Raw genomic sequence first — 19,273 nt, 5'->3', positions numbered from 1 at the left:
ATCCTCATGGCCCCCCCACATCCTATATACCAACTTAAACTCCTGCACCCAACCCAATGGCTGCTCATTTTCCATGCCAATCTACCTATGCCTTCTTGTCATGGCCCCTCAAATCCCACAGGAAAAAGCAAACAGGGGCTATGGATCAAACAAGGAATACTGCGGTATGTATAAAGACTTTAGTGGTTTCACAAAGTTAAATATATTAATAAATGATGCCAAACCAAAAAAAAGAAATAGTTGAAGAGCTGGAAGTTGCCAGATAGGGAACACATTAGCCTGATCACATAAATGTTTGAATAGAACTTTGTGATCAAGATCGTAGAATGGATTCCCCAACTGCAAAAAACAAACTTGAAAATCTTAGATATTTAGCAACATACCCCCGGGAATAAGTCATTTGACATAAAAAGGTGCATTTTTGCACGATGAAATGTTTCAATCTAAAAAAGCAAATGATATAGAAGTTCTTGGAAGTCCTGCAATGAAGTGTAACAAGAATGTGAAAAAATAAATATTTTGCTTCTATCTGCTTGAGATTAAAAACATCCTATCTTAAAAAAAGGAAAATGGATTGGTGACTATAATATATGGAAAATTAAAAATAACTTATTGACCAGTTAAAAGCAGGGATTATGAAATTACGTATTTAATATTCTGTTCAAATGTCTCATTTTCTGAACAACTTGTTCAGTGATATAATTATACAGCTCAGGCGGGAGTTGAACTGAGGCCTCTTCATTCAGAAGGAGGACACGATCACGACCACTAATGGTTATTGTGGAGGAGTATTAGCGCCTCTTCTCCTGAGCCAGAAAGCCTAGGTTCAAGCCACACCCACTCCACAGGTATGTCAAAAAGTATCTGAACAAGTTGATAAAAAAATCTATTTAAAAAGGAGGAAAACAGGTAGGACTGTTGTGTGAAACAATCTGTATGACTGAGCAGTTAAACTATATCCACAAAGAAAGGGGTCTTGGCTTCTATTACACTGACTGGCTTGGATCTGATCTGACCAAAGTGGCAAACTTCTTCCCTCCCACTTCTAGGTTTTCCACATGTTCTCAGTTACTTGAAGTATTTAGATCAATATTGTACTATCAATCAAGTTTTCTTGAGCGGTTACAACCCACTCATCCCAAAAACGAGGAAGAACTGTTACATGAGGTAAGCAACATTGTCCCAGGGAAGCAGCTCAGGCTACAAGTAGTATGTTACTTTTTCCAACCTGCAAATTTCAGAGTCCTATTCAGCATGTGTGGAATTTGTATAGCTGTCAGAAACGCTTCAAAAGGCAGGTTATTTCCTATTATGCTCCTTATCTTGCAGCTAGCATCTTCAAATGTAAAGAATAAACTTTAAAATGTTCACAACTTAGTATTGATCAGGAAAGTACTTTAGCTCAGTCAAATCAACATGGCAAAAACTCATTTTTAATCAAAAAATGGTTTTTCAAATTTTGTAAGTCAACATAGCAATAATTTTATGCTGCAAAAGGAAATAGAGGAAGAGACAAACAATATTTTAGACAAAACAAATTACTTGCATGCCTTTCTGCATGGCAACAGGTTAAGAGTAATATGGGCTAAATGCTGGCAAATGGGAATAGGTCAGTTTGGGATGTCCGGACAAGTTGAACCAAAGGGTCTGTTTCCATGTTGTATGATCCTATGACTCTAATATGAACATCATTTATGAACTTAAAATAGACAAGGTATAAGATTCTCTTAACTTACCGGCACTGGAACCCTTTTCCAATGGTCCGGCAATACACAAGATACTGAAACTTTGTTCTTTCTCAGTGTAAAAAGTTTCTTCAAAAAGGATTCTTATTGCACATGGTGAGCTAAATCCAACACCCAAACTAATGAGGTTTCCTCTGATGGTTACTTCCTGGTATTGCAAATTGTTTACAGTGGTTGTGTTGTGGGGAGACAGGGGAAACAAAAATGATGCTTAAATAGCAAAAAGTAAGAAACTTGCAAAGTTACCAATATTCACATGCACCATCAGAACACAATAACCATATCAACAATAACTTGTATTTAAATGATACCTTTAATATAATGCAACATCCCAAAGCACTTTGCAGGAAGATTTATGAAAAGTTTACACTGAGCCCCTTTAGGGGATATTCAGTCAGGCACGAGAAACTTGATCCAAGAGGTAGGTTTAGTGAGCATATTTTAAAGGAGGAAAGCAAGATAAAAATAGGTGGAGACATGTAAGGAAGATGTTCTAGAGCTTAAGGCCTGAAGGCACAGCCACCAATTGTAAAGTAATTAAAATTAGGGGCTACAGAAGTACAAAGAGAGGGTAGCACGTATCAAGATTGCAAAGAAAAGGTGAAATTAACCATGGACAGATTTGAAAACCAACAGGAGAGAAATCTAAAATTTAAAAAAAAATTGCTGTTCTTGACAACCATACTTCCATTAGTCTAAATTTATACTGCAGATCAAGGGAAATAGTTGTTTCTATCATTACTCAGTAAATTTCATGCAGGTGTATTTTCTGTTACCTAAGTATACAAGAAAAATAAGACACTGCAAAAACAATCTTGCATTCTGAATTAAGCTGTTTATAGCAGAAGTTAATAGGAAAGGAAAATGAGTACAGCATATTAAAAGAACCACTTACCTTTCCATTTAATGTTCGGTAACTACTCCCACTATCATCCATAGGCTGTAAAATGTAAGATTCAAAGTGGGCAGCAGCAATACTGCCTTGTGACAAACTGCCTCTGCATGGCACCAATACCTAAATCAATATGAAAGTTATATTATACCAGTGAAGGAAGCCTTTAACAGATCACTTATAGAACAAAAATATCTAGGGAGAGCAGGCTATGACGCATTAAAAATAATCTGTTAACTTTCCTTCAAAATGCAGACAAGTTACTATGTTTAGTACTATGGTGCTGGAATTAAATTATTTTCCATTGTATCAAGGTATACCCATGACACAAAAATAAGATATGTAACTGACAACTATAAATTATCTTATATCAATTTCTTCCAGGTTCCAATTTGAGTTTCCAAGGTTCCATCCAGCTGAAGTTGGAGAAGATGCCTAAATTTTGAAAATCTCTTTCACCCTCAAACAGATCCCCATTTTTGCTGTGTTTCAAATTCTCATTGTGTTTACCTCCATATACTTAACTTGCTGCCAGTTTTCTTTGCCATCAACTTAATTCATCCTGGTTCACAGACCAATATGCTCATGACGACCTTTGTTCATGCTCACCACCCAATCCAATCAACAAGTTAAACCGGTGATCTTACAGATTGCTGGTCCAGCTGCTTAATGCCAGAAGCATGCGAGATAGAAGCTCACTCCACCCATTTGTAAATCAATTTATTGGGATTTTATAACTGGAAAATATTCCTATTTCAGTTGCACCCCAAGAATTCACCAGCTGCTACCTTCCAAGGTAGGTCCAATGTTCATCTCCCTAACTTTGGTTTAACACGAAAAATGGTGAAAAGAATTTGTGCTTCTCACCAAAGCCTCAGCTGGATTTGGTTTCTCACTATGGCTTGTTTTCTTGCAAGAAATAATAAGGCCGATGTAAACCTGAACAAACTGGTGTCAATAAGTCTGAACATGATGAGTACCTTCATGATACGGATCCTGATCTATAGTTCTGCTTTACTATTATCGTGCTCTATCTTCCATATTACACACGTCTACAAATATTTCCCAGATAAGTATCGCCAAGTAGTACACACTTCACGTCTTCAGACAAGAAATATTGCCCTTTTTTTGATGTTTTAGAGGAGGAGTGTTATGACTTCGTGGGCAACTGTGCAAATATGGAGTCTCAGAGGCCAGGTCTGAATTTTAAATTGTGTTCTCATGATTTGGAAAATATGCTGCCAAAAATACCTTGGTGCTTTGATTATTTATCGCCCAATAAAACAAAAGCACTTCAAGAACATGTTAGCAAACCTCAGAGATATCAACATTTGCATAAGTGCACACACTGATCATACATGCATATCCTACCTGCATTTATATTCCAGGGTGTGATGTTGGAATTGCACAGGGCATTGGTACCTGAAGTACTACATACTGTTTTGGTCCCTTAACTTGAAAAGGGAGTAAGTGCATTGGACACAGTAATTCCAGAGATGAAAGGATTGACTTAAGGAGAGATTGATCAGCTTAGACTGATATTTGTTAGAATTTAGAAGGATGAAAACACATCTAATTGAGGTATTTGGGCTAAATGGGATTGATGTAGAGGGGATGTTTCTTCTTGTGAGGCAATCATAGTTTTACTCTAAATGGTGACAGTTTTTAAAGAGAGAAGGTGAAGGAATCTCACTGCAGTATAGGGTAAGCACATCTCAGTCTTTCTAAAGTGTTAGTACAGTTAGTTCATCTTCTGGTTAGTACAGGGAGTTCAAAGAGCAAGTTAGGGGGTCTATATGTTAGAAAGTAATAACTGTAATATTTAGGTAGCTAATTCAAATTTAAACAATAGCCTGATAGCCAATAGAGGGTTAGCCATGTCAGTTGGTGAGGTTTTGTGTTCCACCTAGCAGCTGTGGTCTATCAGGAATGCTGAGGGCATCCCTGATAATTATATGTGCGGAAAGTGTACCCAGCCTCAGCTGGTTACCGAACAAATGGATCAGCTCGAGTGGCAGTTGGAGACACTAAAGACCACATGAATGGCAGAGAACAACATAGTTACAAAGTTCTAGAAATGTGGTCACACCCAAGTTACAGGAAGATGGATGACTGTTAGATGGGGCAGGCAGTCAGTGCAGGAGTCCCCTGCAACTGTACCCTTGTCAAACACGTTCTCTGTTTTGGATACAGATGAGGGGAATGGCCAGTCAGGTGACCAGCAGCAGCCCGCCAGAGCAGTGACACCACGGCTGGCTGCTAACGTGCAAATTGGAAAGAAAGCATAGTAGAGCAATAGTAATTGGAGATTTGATAGTCAGGGGCACAGATAGGTGCTTCTGTGGCTGCAAGAGAAACCCTAAGGTGGCATGTTCCCTCCCTGGTGCCAGGGTCATGGATGTCTGAGTTTGTATTGGGCATCCTGAAACAGAAGAGTAAACAGACAGAAGTCATATCTACATTGGCACAAATTACATAGACGGGAATAGTGACACGGTCCTATAACAACAGTTAGGTAGTAAACTAAAAAGCAAGACCTGCAGGGTGGTAATCTCAGGATTACTCGCCATGTCACGTACTATTGAGGCTAGGAACAGAGGCAGAGAACAATTGAACACAGCTAAAAACACTCGTGGTGGGAGGGCTTCAGATATGTGGATCACTGGGATGTCTTCCAGGGAAGGTGGGACCTGTATAAGAAAGATGGGTTGCAACCTAATCACAAAAGCACCAATATCCTGGTAGGGAGATTTGATAGTACCACTCAGGAGGGTTTAAACTAGTGTGGCAGCAGGGTGTGAACCAGAGTAGAAAGTCAGTAAATATAGAGACTGGCGAAGAGCTCGAGACTAAAGCAAGTACAGCTAAGAGGAAGGGCAGTCAGGGTGAGGTTGTTGAGCTCAGCGGAACTGGAGGCTTAGACTGCATTTGCTTCAATGCAAGTAGTACAACAGGTAAGACGGATGAACTTAGAGCTTGGATTAATGAATGCAATTATGTTGTTACTATCATAGAGAAATGACTGAAAGAGGAAGAGGATTGGCAGTTTAACATTCCAGGATATTAGTGTTTTGGTAAGACAGGACGAAGCAAAAAGAGGTGGGAAAACTCTACACTACTAGTCAGCTGTGTTAAGGGAAGACATTCTAGTGGGATCTTGCAGTGAGGCATTATGGGTAGAGCTCAGGAATAGGAAGGGTGCAATCACAATGCTGGGATTGTACTAAAGCCTGCCCAGCTGCCAGCAAGAGATAGAGATATTAGTCAGATTCGGGAAAGACGTGAAAATAATTGTTATGGTGGGTGATTTTAACCTTCCTCATATTGACTAGGATTTCCTTAATGCCAGGGGTTTGGATGGGGAGCAATTTGTTAGGTGTCCAGGAGGGTTTTTTTTGAAACAGTATGTAGATAGTAAAACAAGGGAGGGGGTCATATTGGATATGTTATTGGGAAGTGAATTCCATCAGATCATCAAATGTTTCAATGGGGGAGCATTTGGGAATAAGTTTTCAGACACTTACAGATAAGGACAAGAGTGGACCTTGGATGAAGATGTTAAAGTGGTGGTAGTAGGGGGAAGTGAAGGCCCACTATGACCAAATTAGATGGAAATTGGAGAATGTGGATTGGGAGCTGGTGTTTGAGTGTAAATCCATATCTGACATGTGGGAGTCTTTTAAAGATTAGTTGACTGAAGTGCAGGCATGTTCCTATGAAAAGGGATGGAAAGATTCACAAACCTTGGATAATAGGGGGAAATTATCAGTTTCGTCCAACAAAAAGAAAACAAAGCATACCTAAGTTCTAGGCAACAAAAAACCAATGAAGTCTTTGAAGAATATAGAGAAAAGAAGTAGGAAGGAACTCAAACAGGGAGTTAAGAGGGCTAAAAGGGGTCATGAAATACATACATTAAGAGCAAGAGGGTAGCTAACTGAATTTTTCTGTGGTTACAGTGAAGAGACAAGCCCAAGTCTACCTCAGCTGGAACAGGGATCAAACCTCATGATTAATTTGCAATTAATCAGATCCACATGCAGGCTATCCTGCCAACTCAGTGAACTGCAACCCCCTTCCCATCTCTTACTCTTTGAAACTCTGGCAATTACAAACCTAGCCCGAGCAATTTGTCTGCAAAACTGACTGGACAGAATCTCCATATCCCAGAAATTAAGAGATGATCACATGCGAAATCAAGGCTTGGGAAAGCACTTTTTGTGAATGCAACAGTAATCTTGCTCCCCCTTGCATTCAACAAATGCTATAAAATGAATTTACCTTCGCTAACCAACAGCTCATGCTTCTCTCTCTACCAGGATTCACAAACAGTGGGACAGCTGCAATGCAACTGCTAAATTAGAATCAGGGCCTTATCTGTACTATGGGAGACCAAATTAAGTACTTATTAGTAAGGGCCAGTGCACTGCATTATGTACTTGCACAACTGAGAACCCAATGTGAGGGCACATGCAGCAGCTTGGGGACACATTCATTATGTGTTAATTTCTGACTCCCTACCCCAACTCATTGCGCGATGGGCTAATAATGAACTAAAAACACTAGTAGTTGCATAAAAACAAAAACCATGTTTGATTGATTTCTTTCTCATAATGAACTAATTAATCAGACAACCAATTCATACCAATTGACATCAAATCAATAGTGTTGAGAAAGGAAGCCAAAATACAAGTGGAAAGTTTGAAATTTCGATCAGTGCAGCAGGGCAGGTCGAAACACAGACCAAAAGGTCTTGAATCTCCATCTGTGCTACACTCAGACAACATATGTTAGCACTCGGTGACCAAATACACAGTGTTCTGTGTATCCCAGTTTGAACTTGAGTACATGTAAACAAAAAAAAATCAGTTCAAGTTTATTTACAAAGATGCTAATGATACTCACAATCCCATGCAATTCTGCCACACAATTGGATGTATCAGGTTTCTGCTTCTGAAGTGCTAAATAAAAAGGGTTTCTTGAAATATCTTCATCATACATAGCCATGGACACCAAACACTTCCTGCTCTAAATTTCAACTGTGGAAGAAACATTGAAAAAGGCAGGAAAATATCAGATTTCACTTTCCTATGAGCTTGCCATCGTCAGTACACTGAAACACTTTTGAATAGAGAGATCAACAAAAAGTCTCCGAAACTCTCTGCTCTGAAAACAGACTTGTAGCAAAATTGTAAAACATTTTCCAAAAAGGATTTTACCTCAAATAGAGAATGACCTTTCAATTAGCTAACAGAAAACCTCATTACCCTGAAGTGTACATCAGTGGCAGGAGATGGGTCAAAACATGAAACTGTCCACTGGCAAAAAAAGTTCAAAGCCCTTCAGGAGAGTTAAACTGAAAATTAGAATATGTGGTTAGTGCATCAGGGAAATTATAATGGGAATAAATAAATTACAGAAGACTTGAACATATATTTCAGTTCTGCCTTCACAAACAAGGTCACAAATAATTTACTGGAAATGTTAGGAAACCAAGGGTCTAGTGAGAAGGAAGACTTGAAGAAAATCCAAATTAATTTAAAAAAAGGTACTAGAGAAATTAATGAGGTTAAAGAATTACAAATCCCCAGGGGCCGATAGCTTACATCCCAGAGTACTAAAGGAAGTGGTTCTGGAAATAATGGACGCATTGGTGGTCATCTTCCAAAAATCGACAGACTCTGGAATAATTCATACAGATTAGAGAGTCGCAAATGTAATCCCACTATTTAAAAAAGGAGGAAGAAAAGAAGAGGATTACAGGCCTATTGTCCTATCAGTAGTGTTAGAGTTCATTATAAAATATATGATAAAGAACACTCAAACATTAATGGGATTAGACAAAGTCAGCACGGCTCTATGAAATGGAAATCACGCTTAGCTAATCTACTGGAGTTTTATTTTGAAAATGTAACAAGTAGCTTCCTATCGGAAAGATGTTGTGAAACTTGAAAGGGTTCAGAAAAGATTTACAAGGATGTTGCCAGGTTTGGATGATTTGAGCTATAGGGAGAGGTTGAATAGACTAGGGCTGTTTTCCCTGGAGTGGAGGCTGAGGGGTGACCTTACAGAGGTTTGTGAAATCATGAGGGGCATGGATAGGATAAATAGACAAAGTCTTTTCCCTGGGGTGGGGCAGTCTAGAACTAGAATGCATTGGTTTAGGGTGAGAGGGAGAGATATAAAAGAGACCTGAGAGGCAACGTTTTCACACACAGGGTGGTACGTGTATGGAAGGAGCTGCCAGAGGGAGTGGTGGAGGCTGGTACAATTACAACATTTAAGAAGCATCTGGATGGGTATATGAATAGAAAAGGTTTGGAAGGATATGGGCTTGGTGCTGGCAAGTGGGACTACATTGGGTCAGGATATCTGGTGGGCATGGACAAGTTGGACCGAAGGGTCTGTTTCCGTGCTGTACATCTCTATAACTCTATGAATAGATAGAGGCAGAACCGGCGTACTGTGGTGTATTTAGTATTCAAATTTCAAGTAGGATTTCAAGATGTAGATTACATAAGTTCCTAGTGGGTAAAATTAATGTATCGGGTTTGGCAGTAATATGCTGACATGAATTGAGAATTGGTTGACAGGCCAGAAACAGAAAATGGGAATAAACGTATATTTTCTGAGTAGCAGGCAGTGACTCATGGTGCACTGCAGGGATTAGTGCTTGGATACAAGCTGTTTGCGCTATATAAGAATTAGTTGGATGAGGAAACCAAATGCAAGATTTCAAAGTTTGCTGGTGACAAAACAAGGTGGGATTGTGGTTGTTACGAATATGCAAAAAGGCTTCAATTTAGGCAAGTTGAGTGTGTAGGCAAAAACACAGCAAATGCTGTATAACATGGATAAATATAAAGTTGTGCACTTTGGTGAGGTAAACAGAAAGATAGTATTATTTAAATCGTGATATTGTGGCCACTGGATGTGCAAAGGGATCTGGGTGTACACCACTCAATGAAAATAAACAAGTGCAGCAAGCAATTAGGAAGGCAAATGAGCTTCTTTTCTTGAGGATGAGTTCAGAAGTAGGGATATCTTACCTTGGAATATGATGTGCAGTTTTGGTCTGCCTATCCAAGACAGAATATACTTACTGTAGAGGGAGTGTATCAAAGATTAGTTTGGTTGATACTGGGGATGGCAGGGCTGTCCCATGAGGAGAGACTAGTATCTCTGGGCCTGAGTCACTAGAGTTTAGAAGGACGAGAGGTGACCTGATTGAAACATATAACATCCTAACAGGGCTAGAAAAAAAATGGGGATTGGATTCCCTCTGCCGAGGGAGTCTAGAACTAGGAGTCACAGTCTCAGGATATCACGTCAACCATCGAGGACTGAAATGAGGAAATGTTTCTTCATTGCTGGTCAAACTGTGGAATTCATTATCACAAGCAGTCTGGAAAGACTGGGTCATTGAGTGTATTCAAGAAAATATTGCTTTCTTTTCAATATTGAAGGCATCAAGGGGTTATGGAAAGAAAGTGATGTTTAGACAGAGGATCAGCCAGGAATTGTAGAGCAGACTCATAGGGCTGAATGGCCTACTCCTGCTAATAGTTTCTAGATTACATTTCTGAATGGCAATGACAAGTATTGTTAACGCACTGTGTGTATCATACACTGTAGCCTCAAAGGAATTAAAAAGTTTCAGATGTATGTTTTCAGATATAGCCTGCAAGAATTGTACAATAGGGACATTTATCAAATGCACTGCTACACTAGCAGAACACGAGATGCTGCATTTTGGAAAAGCAAATCAGGGCAGGACTTATACACTTAATGGAAAGGTCCTGGGGACTGTTGCTGAACAAAAAGACCTTGGAGTGCGGGTTCATCATTTCTTGAAAGTGGAGTCACAGCTAGATAGAACAGTGAAGACAACGTTTGGTCAGCTTGCCTTTATTGGTCAGTACATTGAGTATAGGAATTGGAAGGTCATATACAGGACATTGGTTAGACCACTATTGGAAAAGTGTGTGCAATTCTGGTCTCCCTGCTGAAGGAAAGATGCTGTTAAACTTGAAAGGATTCAGAAAAAAGATTTACAAGGATATTGCCAGGATTGGAGAGTTTGAGATATAGGGAAAGGCAGAAAAGACTGGGCTGTTTTTCCTGGTGCATTGAAGGGTGATGGGTGTCCTTAGAGATTTATAAAATCATACAGGGCATGGATAGGGTAAACAGACAAGGTATTTTCCCCAGGTGGAGAAATCCAAAACTAGAGGGCATAGGTTTAAGGGACCTAAAGGGCAACTTTTTAAATGCAGAGGGTTTTTTTTAATGGAATGAGCTGCGAATGGAAGCGGTGGAGGCTGGTACAATGACAACATTTTAAAAAAGTTAGGAGAAAGTGAGGACTGCAGGTGCTGGAGATCAGAGTCAAGACTGCAGTACTTGAAAAGCACAGCAGACCAGGCAGCATCAGACTTATGCCCGAAACGTCAATTCTCTTGCTCCTCGGATGCTGCCTGGCCTGCTGTACTTTTCCAGTACACCACATTCTTACCTCCAAACATATAAAAGGCATTTGGATTGGTATATGTCTAGGAAGGGTTTAAGAGGGATAGGGGCTAAATGTTGGTAAATGGGACTAGATTAATTTAGGATATCTGGTCAGCATGGACATGTTGGACCAAAGGGTTTCTTTCCATGTTGTATATCTCTATGATTCTATATGGAGTAAAACTCAAAATGTTGGTAGTTTTGCAGTCGGAGTGAATGCCAGGGACAGAAGTTCTCTTTTTAAAATGCAACTACCGCAGTTTTGATGGCAAAGGGTGGAGGGGAGTATGTGATAACAATGATTGAGTGGAAAGGGCACTATAGCTAAGCACTGATCGAGGAGAGGCAGTTGAGGTTCGACGTGCTGATTCAGGAGGAGAATCAGGGGAGTGGTGTGTTTCAAAAGGAAAAAAAAATAGCCTGGCAAGAGCTTGGTGAAAACGGAGAAGAAAATATAACATAGCAAGTTAAAAATCAGGGCAGAGAATGATTGGAGACTACCATTTTCCTGATTCTGCTCTCATTCTCCTCAATATCACAAGCAGCATTTCTGGTTTCACAAACCTCATCCTCAACACCACCCACATTCACCTTAAAAATCTTAAATTTGAGTTCTGCATATTTTTAAATCTGAATGTCTCAGGAACATGACTACTCTGATTGGGCTAGAACTCATTGTCCAATCACTTATAAGTAAAATGTGCTCAGTCCCTCCACAATGAGTTCATCTTATTACTCTGGGATGATTTTACAAGGCACAAGAAATCTCAAAGCCCCTTTCTGCACTGCAAAACTGCCTCCAATCTACCTGAGTTATGCCATGGATTTTAAAATTTCTTGATAACTGAAGCGAAGGCTGTTTATTCAGCTACTTAATAGAAATTTGAGCCGATATGCCAAGATCCAACACAAAAGCCAGTTTTGGAATCTGAGAAAAATCAATAATTGCACAACAAATAACCAAGAGAACTAGAATGTTCCAAATAACCTACACACTTCAGTTTTGATTTCGGGGGAACTCCTTTTCTTCTCCTCCACCTCACTTTTGATTTTAGGGAAATCAGAAATGAGTGATAGTATAAAATATCCTTCAGATAACTATCTTTTGATAAATCTTGGTATCCAACACACGTAAAGCATCGGTGGATACAGAAAATCATTACTAATTGTGCAAATTGAAATTGCTGTCAGAAACATGTTCTATTTTAAACTCATATTATTTAAGTATACCAAAGAAATTGAGAACTTTTCTAACAAGATAGTACTACTTCAGAAAACTTTGATACAAACTCCTGCTACCTTTTATGGCCTCCGGATATCCCACAGGGCTTCAAAGCCAAATTTACAGCTGCAGTCCATTGTAAGCAATACCAAAAGTAGACGCTACAAGATCGCCACACTCGACGATGAGATAAACACAGGTAGGTAATCTGCGGGTCCAGTAATCTTAGCTAACGGGTAAATAATCACATTGAATGCTCTCTACAAATTACTGCAGCAAGCTATTTTGGTGAAAGGAAAGGCATCAACTGAATGGTGGTATTTGAAAGTTAGTACCTCAAATATTGTAGTATTACTTTAGAATGTGTGTTTAAATCTCTGAAGTGATATCGACTTTTTGATACAAGGTGACATTACTGAGTCAAAGCCAACATCTTACGAACAATTCAGAAAAATACTGTAACAATTGTCCATATCTTTTCATATTAAGCAACTTATAGTCATAGTCATAGTCATAGAGATGTACAGCATGGAAACAGACCCTTCGGTCCAACCCATCCATGCTGACCAAATATCCCAATCTAGTCCCACCTGCCAGTTGAGAAAATAACCATACCCGTACGTGTTGGGTTCGCAATAGATCCTATTTTTCACATCAAGCGTGGTCTCTCTCCACTGTAAATGGAAATCACCCTCACCACTTGGAAAAATAAGTTAGCTTTTTTTTACGCTTTGTAACTTGGCTGTCGATATAACTTACTAATAATGTGACCACTAAAGAGCATTTTTCTTTCTGAATTGGGTACCTAATTATCAAAGATTCAACTACATCGCATACAACCATGCAATCTGGTTTTTCCCAAGATACAAACTGATGCCACATCCCACATAAAAAAAGTGACGCTACCACCATAAATAAATATACGAAACGTAAGCAAGGCCTCTCTGACAGAATCTAATTCGGTCAAAATAAGCCCTTGTCTGGGACGTTGGTTCACCAACTTGAATATATACACGACTCCTCTAGTGCCTTAACGTGGAAGGCCAGACAACACTCACCAAATGGCCATTAACTCTGTCATTTCACCCTCACTTGGTGCTTAACTTCCCAACAGAGCTACACGCTCCCTTCCTGTCAGCGGAAACAATGTCGCCATTCGTGTCATTGACAACTCTACTGACCAGTCAGATCCCGACATCGCATTCCACTGATGGCCCCTCAGCCAATCGGCGCCGCACTAAGGGCGGGCTCTTACCGGCAAATGAAACCAAATGGAAACATTCAATAACAGGTTTCACTTCCTGGTGTGAGGAGCACGTGATGTAATGAGTGGCTGTGTGTATTCATGGTATTTAGTCTGTGAGCAGATTGCGATCTTCCCACAGCGTATGTAGGTAACGACAACTGATTTATACAAGAATTACGAATTGTATTCAATATTTACTTGGGGCAATATGTTTTAAACAAAGTGTTGTAATCCGAGTTGGATGGTCAGATACAATTATGATAATGTAAAATCGTCCGACGACAAGAAAGAAGACAATAACGCCAGATGATGGATGAATGATTAGCTGTGGACCAAGTTGGATAATTGTGGCGTGCATTGAGTTTTCAATTCAAAATTATCTGTGTAGATATTACAGGACTAAATCCGTACGTGATATCAGTATAAATTATTCTGAAGGATCTGTGTTGTGTATATGTACCACTGCAATGGTGAAGGACGAATGTAAGACGCTTTTAGATGCCCTTAACAAAGTGTCTGCTTGCTATCGACACTTGGTTATCTGTGCTGGTGGGTCATCAGACTCTCAGAATTTACGCGAAGAACTGAAGAAAACCAGACAAAAAGCACAAAACCTGGCAATTGCCAATAAAGCCAAGCTAACAACTATTTTAAAAGACAAAACTATAAGCAAGGATGATCGAGCTGAATTCGAAAGGCTGTGGGTAGTGTTTTCGACATGTATGGAGATCTTGGAGATCGATATGAGAAAAGCTCTGGATCTGGGTCAGGAGTTTCCACTGAACCTTCCCACAAAACACCTCATCCAGACTGGAATGATCGGGGGGACATCTGCTGTGGCTGCCCGTGCCATGAGTGTACAGAACATGAAGTATGAAGAGGGCAACAACATTGACACTGTCGATCTGAACGACTTGGAACAAGATATCAATGAAATCGGGGAAATGATGTACGAGATGGAGATGAAGGTGAATGTACTTCAGTGGACAGTGGAGGCGAAGCAAGAACTGGGTACTGAACTAAAGTCAGCTGCCAGTGCGGGCGCTTCATCGTTTGGCATGAGGCCCGTGAACGAGGGTACAGACAAAAAGTTGTGCGACACCAATAAGGTCTTTGCTGGCGCGATGTTCACCGCTGTATTAGTATTTGCCATTGTTCTCGCTCTCTGTGTTGTAAAATTTGCTTAACACTTCAATGTTGACATGTTTTCATTTACATAAGGAAACAGCCATTACATTTTGGTTTTTGAAACTTAAGGATTAAATTTGAACAGAGTTAAAGATCACACAACACCAGGTTATACTCCACCAGGTTTATTTGGAAGCACTAGCTTTCGGAGCGCAGCTTCTTCATCAAGTGGTTGTGTCAAAATCAAAAATTGAACAGAACTTCGTTAAAGGCAATTACGTAACTTGCTGCATGTTTACGTTCGCAGTTTATTTTCTTTCGGGAAAATGGAGACAGCCACATCAGTTATTCATCTATCTAGCGCTTCCTAGAGTTAGGAACGTGTTACTTGCGGGTTAAATAATGTGTCTTAAGTAGTCATATATCTTACGACTGTGCCTCAGTAGGACAGGAGAATCGGTCCAGTATATCAACTGAAGTGTATTCATAATGACCAGCAATGTTTAAGTGTTAATGCCAGTATTCTGTAGTGAACTGGGTAAATTAATTCTGCACAAATGAAGTTAAATGTATTGTACAGCATTTATGATAAATGTTAACTTAGAGAACTGAAATGCTAGACCCCGAATACGTTTTTCTATTGACAGATACTGAATTACTGGATAGTTGTCAGATATGTTTTTTTTATCGATACAAGACAGGGGAGTTGAGAGAAATCAGAAACAGTCTCTGTTGGCTCTGACCGTTTTTTGTCAAGGGCCAAGCCAAATCCACCTCAGCTGGAATGAGGATTAAACCTTGTGTTGTTGGCATTAAACTGATCCACAAACTGGCCATGTAGGCAAGTGAGTTAACTGCAACCTTCCCCCACCCAGCCATCATTATATAAATCAAACACCAATTCACAGCTAGGTCAGAAGTAATAACTGCAGGGACTGATACAACAAAACTGGATACCAATAGTCCTCAAGAAATGCAGTTTTACTATAACTGATTTTATTTTACTACCCATCAATCAAAAATGGAGCACTGATTTAAGAAAGCTACCATAAGGGCATTTTACCTGAATGCTTGTAGCTTTCATAATAAGATTGATGAGTTAACCGCACAAATCATTGCGAATGAATATGATTTAGTAGCCATTACGGAGACAGTTACAGGATGGTCATGACTGGGAGTTAAATATCCAGGGGTATCAAACTATTCCGAAGGACAGACAGGAAGTTTGGATGAAGATTTGTAGCTCGGGTGCTCGTTGTTGTGGTTCTGTTCGCCGAGCTGGAAATTTTTGTTGCAAACGTTTCGTCCCCTGTCTAGGTGACATCCTCAGTGCTTGGGAGCCTCCTGTGAAGCGCTTCTGTGGTGTTTCCTCCGGCATTTATAGTGGCCTGTCCCTGCCGCTTCCGGTTGTCAGTTTCAGCTGTCCGCTGTAGTGGCCGGTATATTGGGTCCAGGTCGATGTGTTTGTTGATGGAGTTTGTGGATGAGTGCCATGCTTCTAGGAATTCCCTGGCTGTTCTTTGTTTGGCTTGCCCTATAATGGTAGTGTTGTCCCAGTCGAATTCATGTTGCTTGTCGTCTGCGTGTGTGGCTACTAAGGATAGCTGGTCGTGGCGTTTCGTGGCTAGTTCATGGATGCGGATCATTAGCTGTCTTCCTGTTTGTCCTATATAGTGTTTTGTGCTGTCCTTGCATGGGATTTTGTACACTACATTAGTTTTGCTCATGCTGGGTATTGGGTCCTTCGTTCTGGTGAGTTGTTGTCTGAGGGTGTCTGTTGGTTTGTGTGATGTTATGAGTCCTAGTGGTCGCAGTAGTCTGGCTGTCAGTTCTGAAATGCTCCTGATGTCTGGTAGTGTGGCTAGACCTTTGGGTTGCGGCATGTCCTCGTTCCGTTGTCTTTCTCTTAGGCATCTGTTAATGAAATTGTGCGGGTATCCGTTTTTGGCGAATACCTTGTACAGGTGTTCATCTTCCTCTTTTTGCAGTTCCGGTGTGCTGCAGTGTGTTGTGGCCCTTTTGAATAGTGTCTTGATGCAACTTCGTTTGTGTGTGTTGGGGTGGTTGCTTTCATAGTTCAGGACTTGTGTGTGTGGCTTTCCTGTATACCTTTGTGGTGAATTCTCCGTTTGGTGCTCTCTGTACCATCATGTCTAGGAATGGGAGTTGGTTGTCCTTTTCTTCTTCTCTCGTGAATCGGATTTCTGTTAGTGTGGCGTTGATGATCCAGTCTGTTTTCTCTATTTCTGTGTTTTTAATGATTACAAAGGTGTCATCAACATATCTGACCCAGAGTTTGGGTCTCATTCGACGTAATGGCACTGTTCACCTCTATTGACAAAACCCTAGCCAGAGAAACAATAGCCAACCTGCTGGACATAAAGAACAGACAACAGGACGTTGAACCTATCAACAAAGACGGCATACTCAAACTACTGGACTTGTGCCTCACAACACACTTCACATTCAACAACCAGATATACGAACAAATCAACGGAACACCAAAGGGCTCACCGATCTCTGGACTCATAGCAGAAGCAGTAATGCAAAGGTTAGAACAAACAGTCTTACCACAAATTCAACCCAAACTCTGGGTCAGATATGTTGATGACACCTTTGTAATCATTAAAAACACAGAAATACAGAAAACACACCGGATCATCAACGCCACACTAACAGGAATCCGATTCACGAGAGAAGAAGAAAAGGATAACCAACTCCCATTCCTAGACGTGATGGTACAGAGAACACCAAACGGAGAATTCACCACAAAGGTATACAGGAAAGCCACACACACAGACCAAGTCCTGAACTATGAAAGCAACCACCCCAACACACACAAACGAAGTTGCATCAAGACATGATTCAAAAGGGCCACAACACACTGCAGCACACCGGAACTGAAAAAAGAGGAAGAGGAACACCTGTACAAGGTATTCGCCAAAAACGGATACCCCCGCAATTTCATCAACAGATGCCTAAGAGAAAGACAACGGAACGAGGACATGCCGCAACCCAAAGGACTAGCCACACTACCATACATCAGGAGCATTTCAGAACTGACAGCCAGACTACTGCGACCACTAGGACTTATAACAGCACACAAACCAACAGCCACCCTCAGACAACAACTCACCAGAACGACGGACCTGATACCCAGCATGAGCAAAACTAATGTAGTGTACAAAATCCCATGCAAGGACTGCACAAAACACTATATAGGACAAACAGGAAGACAGCTAACGATCCGCATCCATGAACATCAACTAGCCACGAAACGCCACGACCAGCTATCCTTAGTAGCCACACACGCAGATGACAAGCAACATGAATTTGACTGGGACAACACTACCATTATAGGGCAAGAACAGCCAGGGAATTCCTAGAAGCATGGCACTCATCCACAAACTCCATCAACAAACACATCGACCTGGACCCAATATACCGGCCACTACAGCGGACAGCTGAAACTGACAACCGGAAGGGGCAGGGACAGGCCACTATAAATGCCGGAGGAAACACCACAGAAGCGCTTCACAGGAGGCTCCCAAGCACTGAGAATGTCACCTAGACAGGGGACGAAACGTTTGCAACAAAAATTTCCAGCTCGGTGAACAGAACCACAACGACAGACAGGAAGGTAAGGGAGGTGGTGTAGCTCTGATATTCAAGGACAACATCAGAGTGGTGCTGAGATGATATAGATTCAATGGACAATAAGATGGGATTCATTTGGGTGGAAATTAGAAATTCTAAAAAGAAAAAGTTACTGTTAGGCGTAGTCTATAGGCCACCAAATAATATCACATTGAGGCAGGCAATAAACCAAGAAATAACTAATGCCAGTAATATGGAATGGCAATTATCATGAGGATCTTAATCTACATCTTGCTTGGTTGAACCAGCTTGGTCAGCGTGGCTTTGGGGAGGAGTAAATAGAGTGTAGTTGTGATAGTTTTCTTGAACAGTATGTAATGGAACCAATGAGGGAGCAAGCTATCCTAGATCTGGTCCTGTGTAATGAGACAGAAATAATTAATGACCTTATAGTTAGGGATTCTCTTGGAAGGAGCGATCACAGTATGGTTGAATTTAGAATACAGATAGAGAGAGTGTGAAGATAAAATCCAGTACTAGAGTCCTGTGCTTAAACAAGGGAGACTACAACATAATGAGGGAGGACTTGGCTAAAATAGATTGGAAACAAAGATTTTACTGTGGGACAGTTGACGAGTAGTGGAGGACTTTCAAAGCAATTGTTCAAAATATTCAGCAAAACTATATTCCAGTGAAAAGGAAGGACTGTAAGAAAAGGGATAAATGCCTTGGGTGTCTAAGGAAATAAGGGAGGCTATCAAATTGAAAGAGAAGGCATACAAAGTGGCCAAAAACAACATGAAATAGAAGATTGGGAAAACTTTAAAGGTCAACAGAAAGCCACAAAAAGAACTATAAAGAAAAGTAAGATCGAATATGAGAAAAAAACTAGCACAGAATATAAAGACAGAGCAAAAGTTTCTATAAATGTA

At 40.4% G+C, this 19,273-nt stretch overlaps 2 protein-coding genes across 6 annotated transcripts in view; one reads left to right on the top strand and one right to left on the bottom strand.

Moving 5' to 3' along the window:
* ankrd27 (ankyrin repeat domain 27 (VPS9 domain)) overlaps positions 1 to 13,522 on the bottom strand; it is a 94,466-nt gene extending 80,944 nt beyond the window's left edge. For all 5 annotated transcript variants that reach the window (XM_087995843.1, XM_087995844.1, XM_087995845.1 and 2 more), the window contains exons 1-4: positions 13,429 to 13,522; positions 7,543 to 7,676; positions 2,641 to 2,760; positions 1,737 to 1,893 (exon numbers count right to left, since the gene is read on the bottom strand). In XM_087995843.1, the coding sequence (XP_087851969.1) occupies positions 1,737 to 1,893; positions 2,641 to 2,760; positions 7,543 to 7,644 (379 nt within the window). In that variant the 5' untranslated portion in view covers positions 7,645 to 7,676; positions 13,429 to 13,522. The remainder of the gene's footprint in view (positions 1 to 1,736; positions 1,894 to 2,640; positions 2,761 to 7,542; positions 7,677 to 13,428) is intronic.
* A 175-nt stretch (positions 13,523 to 13,697) lies between these two features.
* Positions 13,698 to 15,578, top strand: LOC122558361 (regulator of G protein signaling 9-binding protein). Its single transcript, XM_043706843.2, has one exon. The coding sequence runs from the start codon at positions 13,934 to 13,936 to the stop codon at positions 14,801 to 14,803; it is 870 nt and encodes a 289-aa protein (XP_043562778.2). The 5' UTR covers positions 13,698 to 13,933; the 3' UTR covers positions 14,804 to 15,578.
* The last annotated feature ends 3,695 nt before the right edge of the window (positions 15,579 to 19,273 follow it).

Source organism: Chiloscyllium plagiosum, unplaced genomic scaffold, assembly GCF_037043375.1.
Source record: "Chiloscyllium plagiosum isolate Xiang-an unplaced genomic scaffold, Cpla_swu_hap1 HiC_scaffold_17, whole genome shotgun sequence".
Lineage (NCBI taxonomy): Eukaryota > Metazoa > Chordata > Chondrichthyes > Orectolobiformes > Hemiscylliidae > Chiloscyllium > Chiloscyllium plagiosum.
This window is presented reverse-complemented; position numbering and strand designations above follow the sequence as displayed.

Bases quoted from the DNA above. Each gene is read 5' to 3' on its own strand.
- LOC122558361 (XM_043706843.2), top strand. From the start codon at position 13,934: ATGATTAGCTGTGGACCAAGTTGGATAATTGTGGCGTGCATTGAGTTT.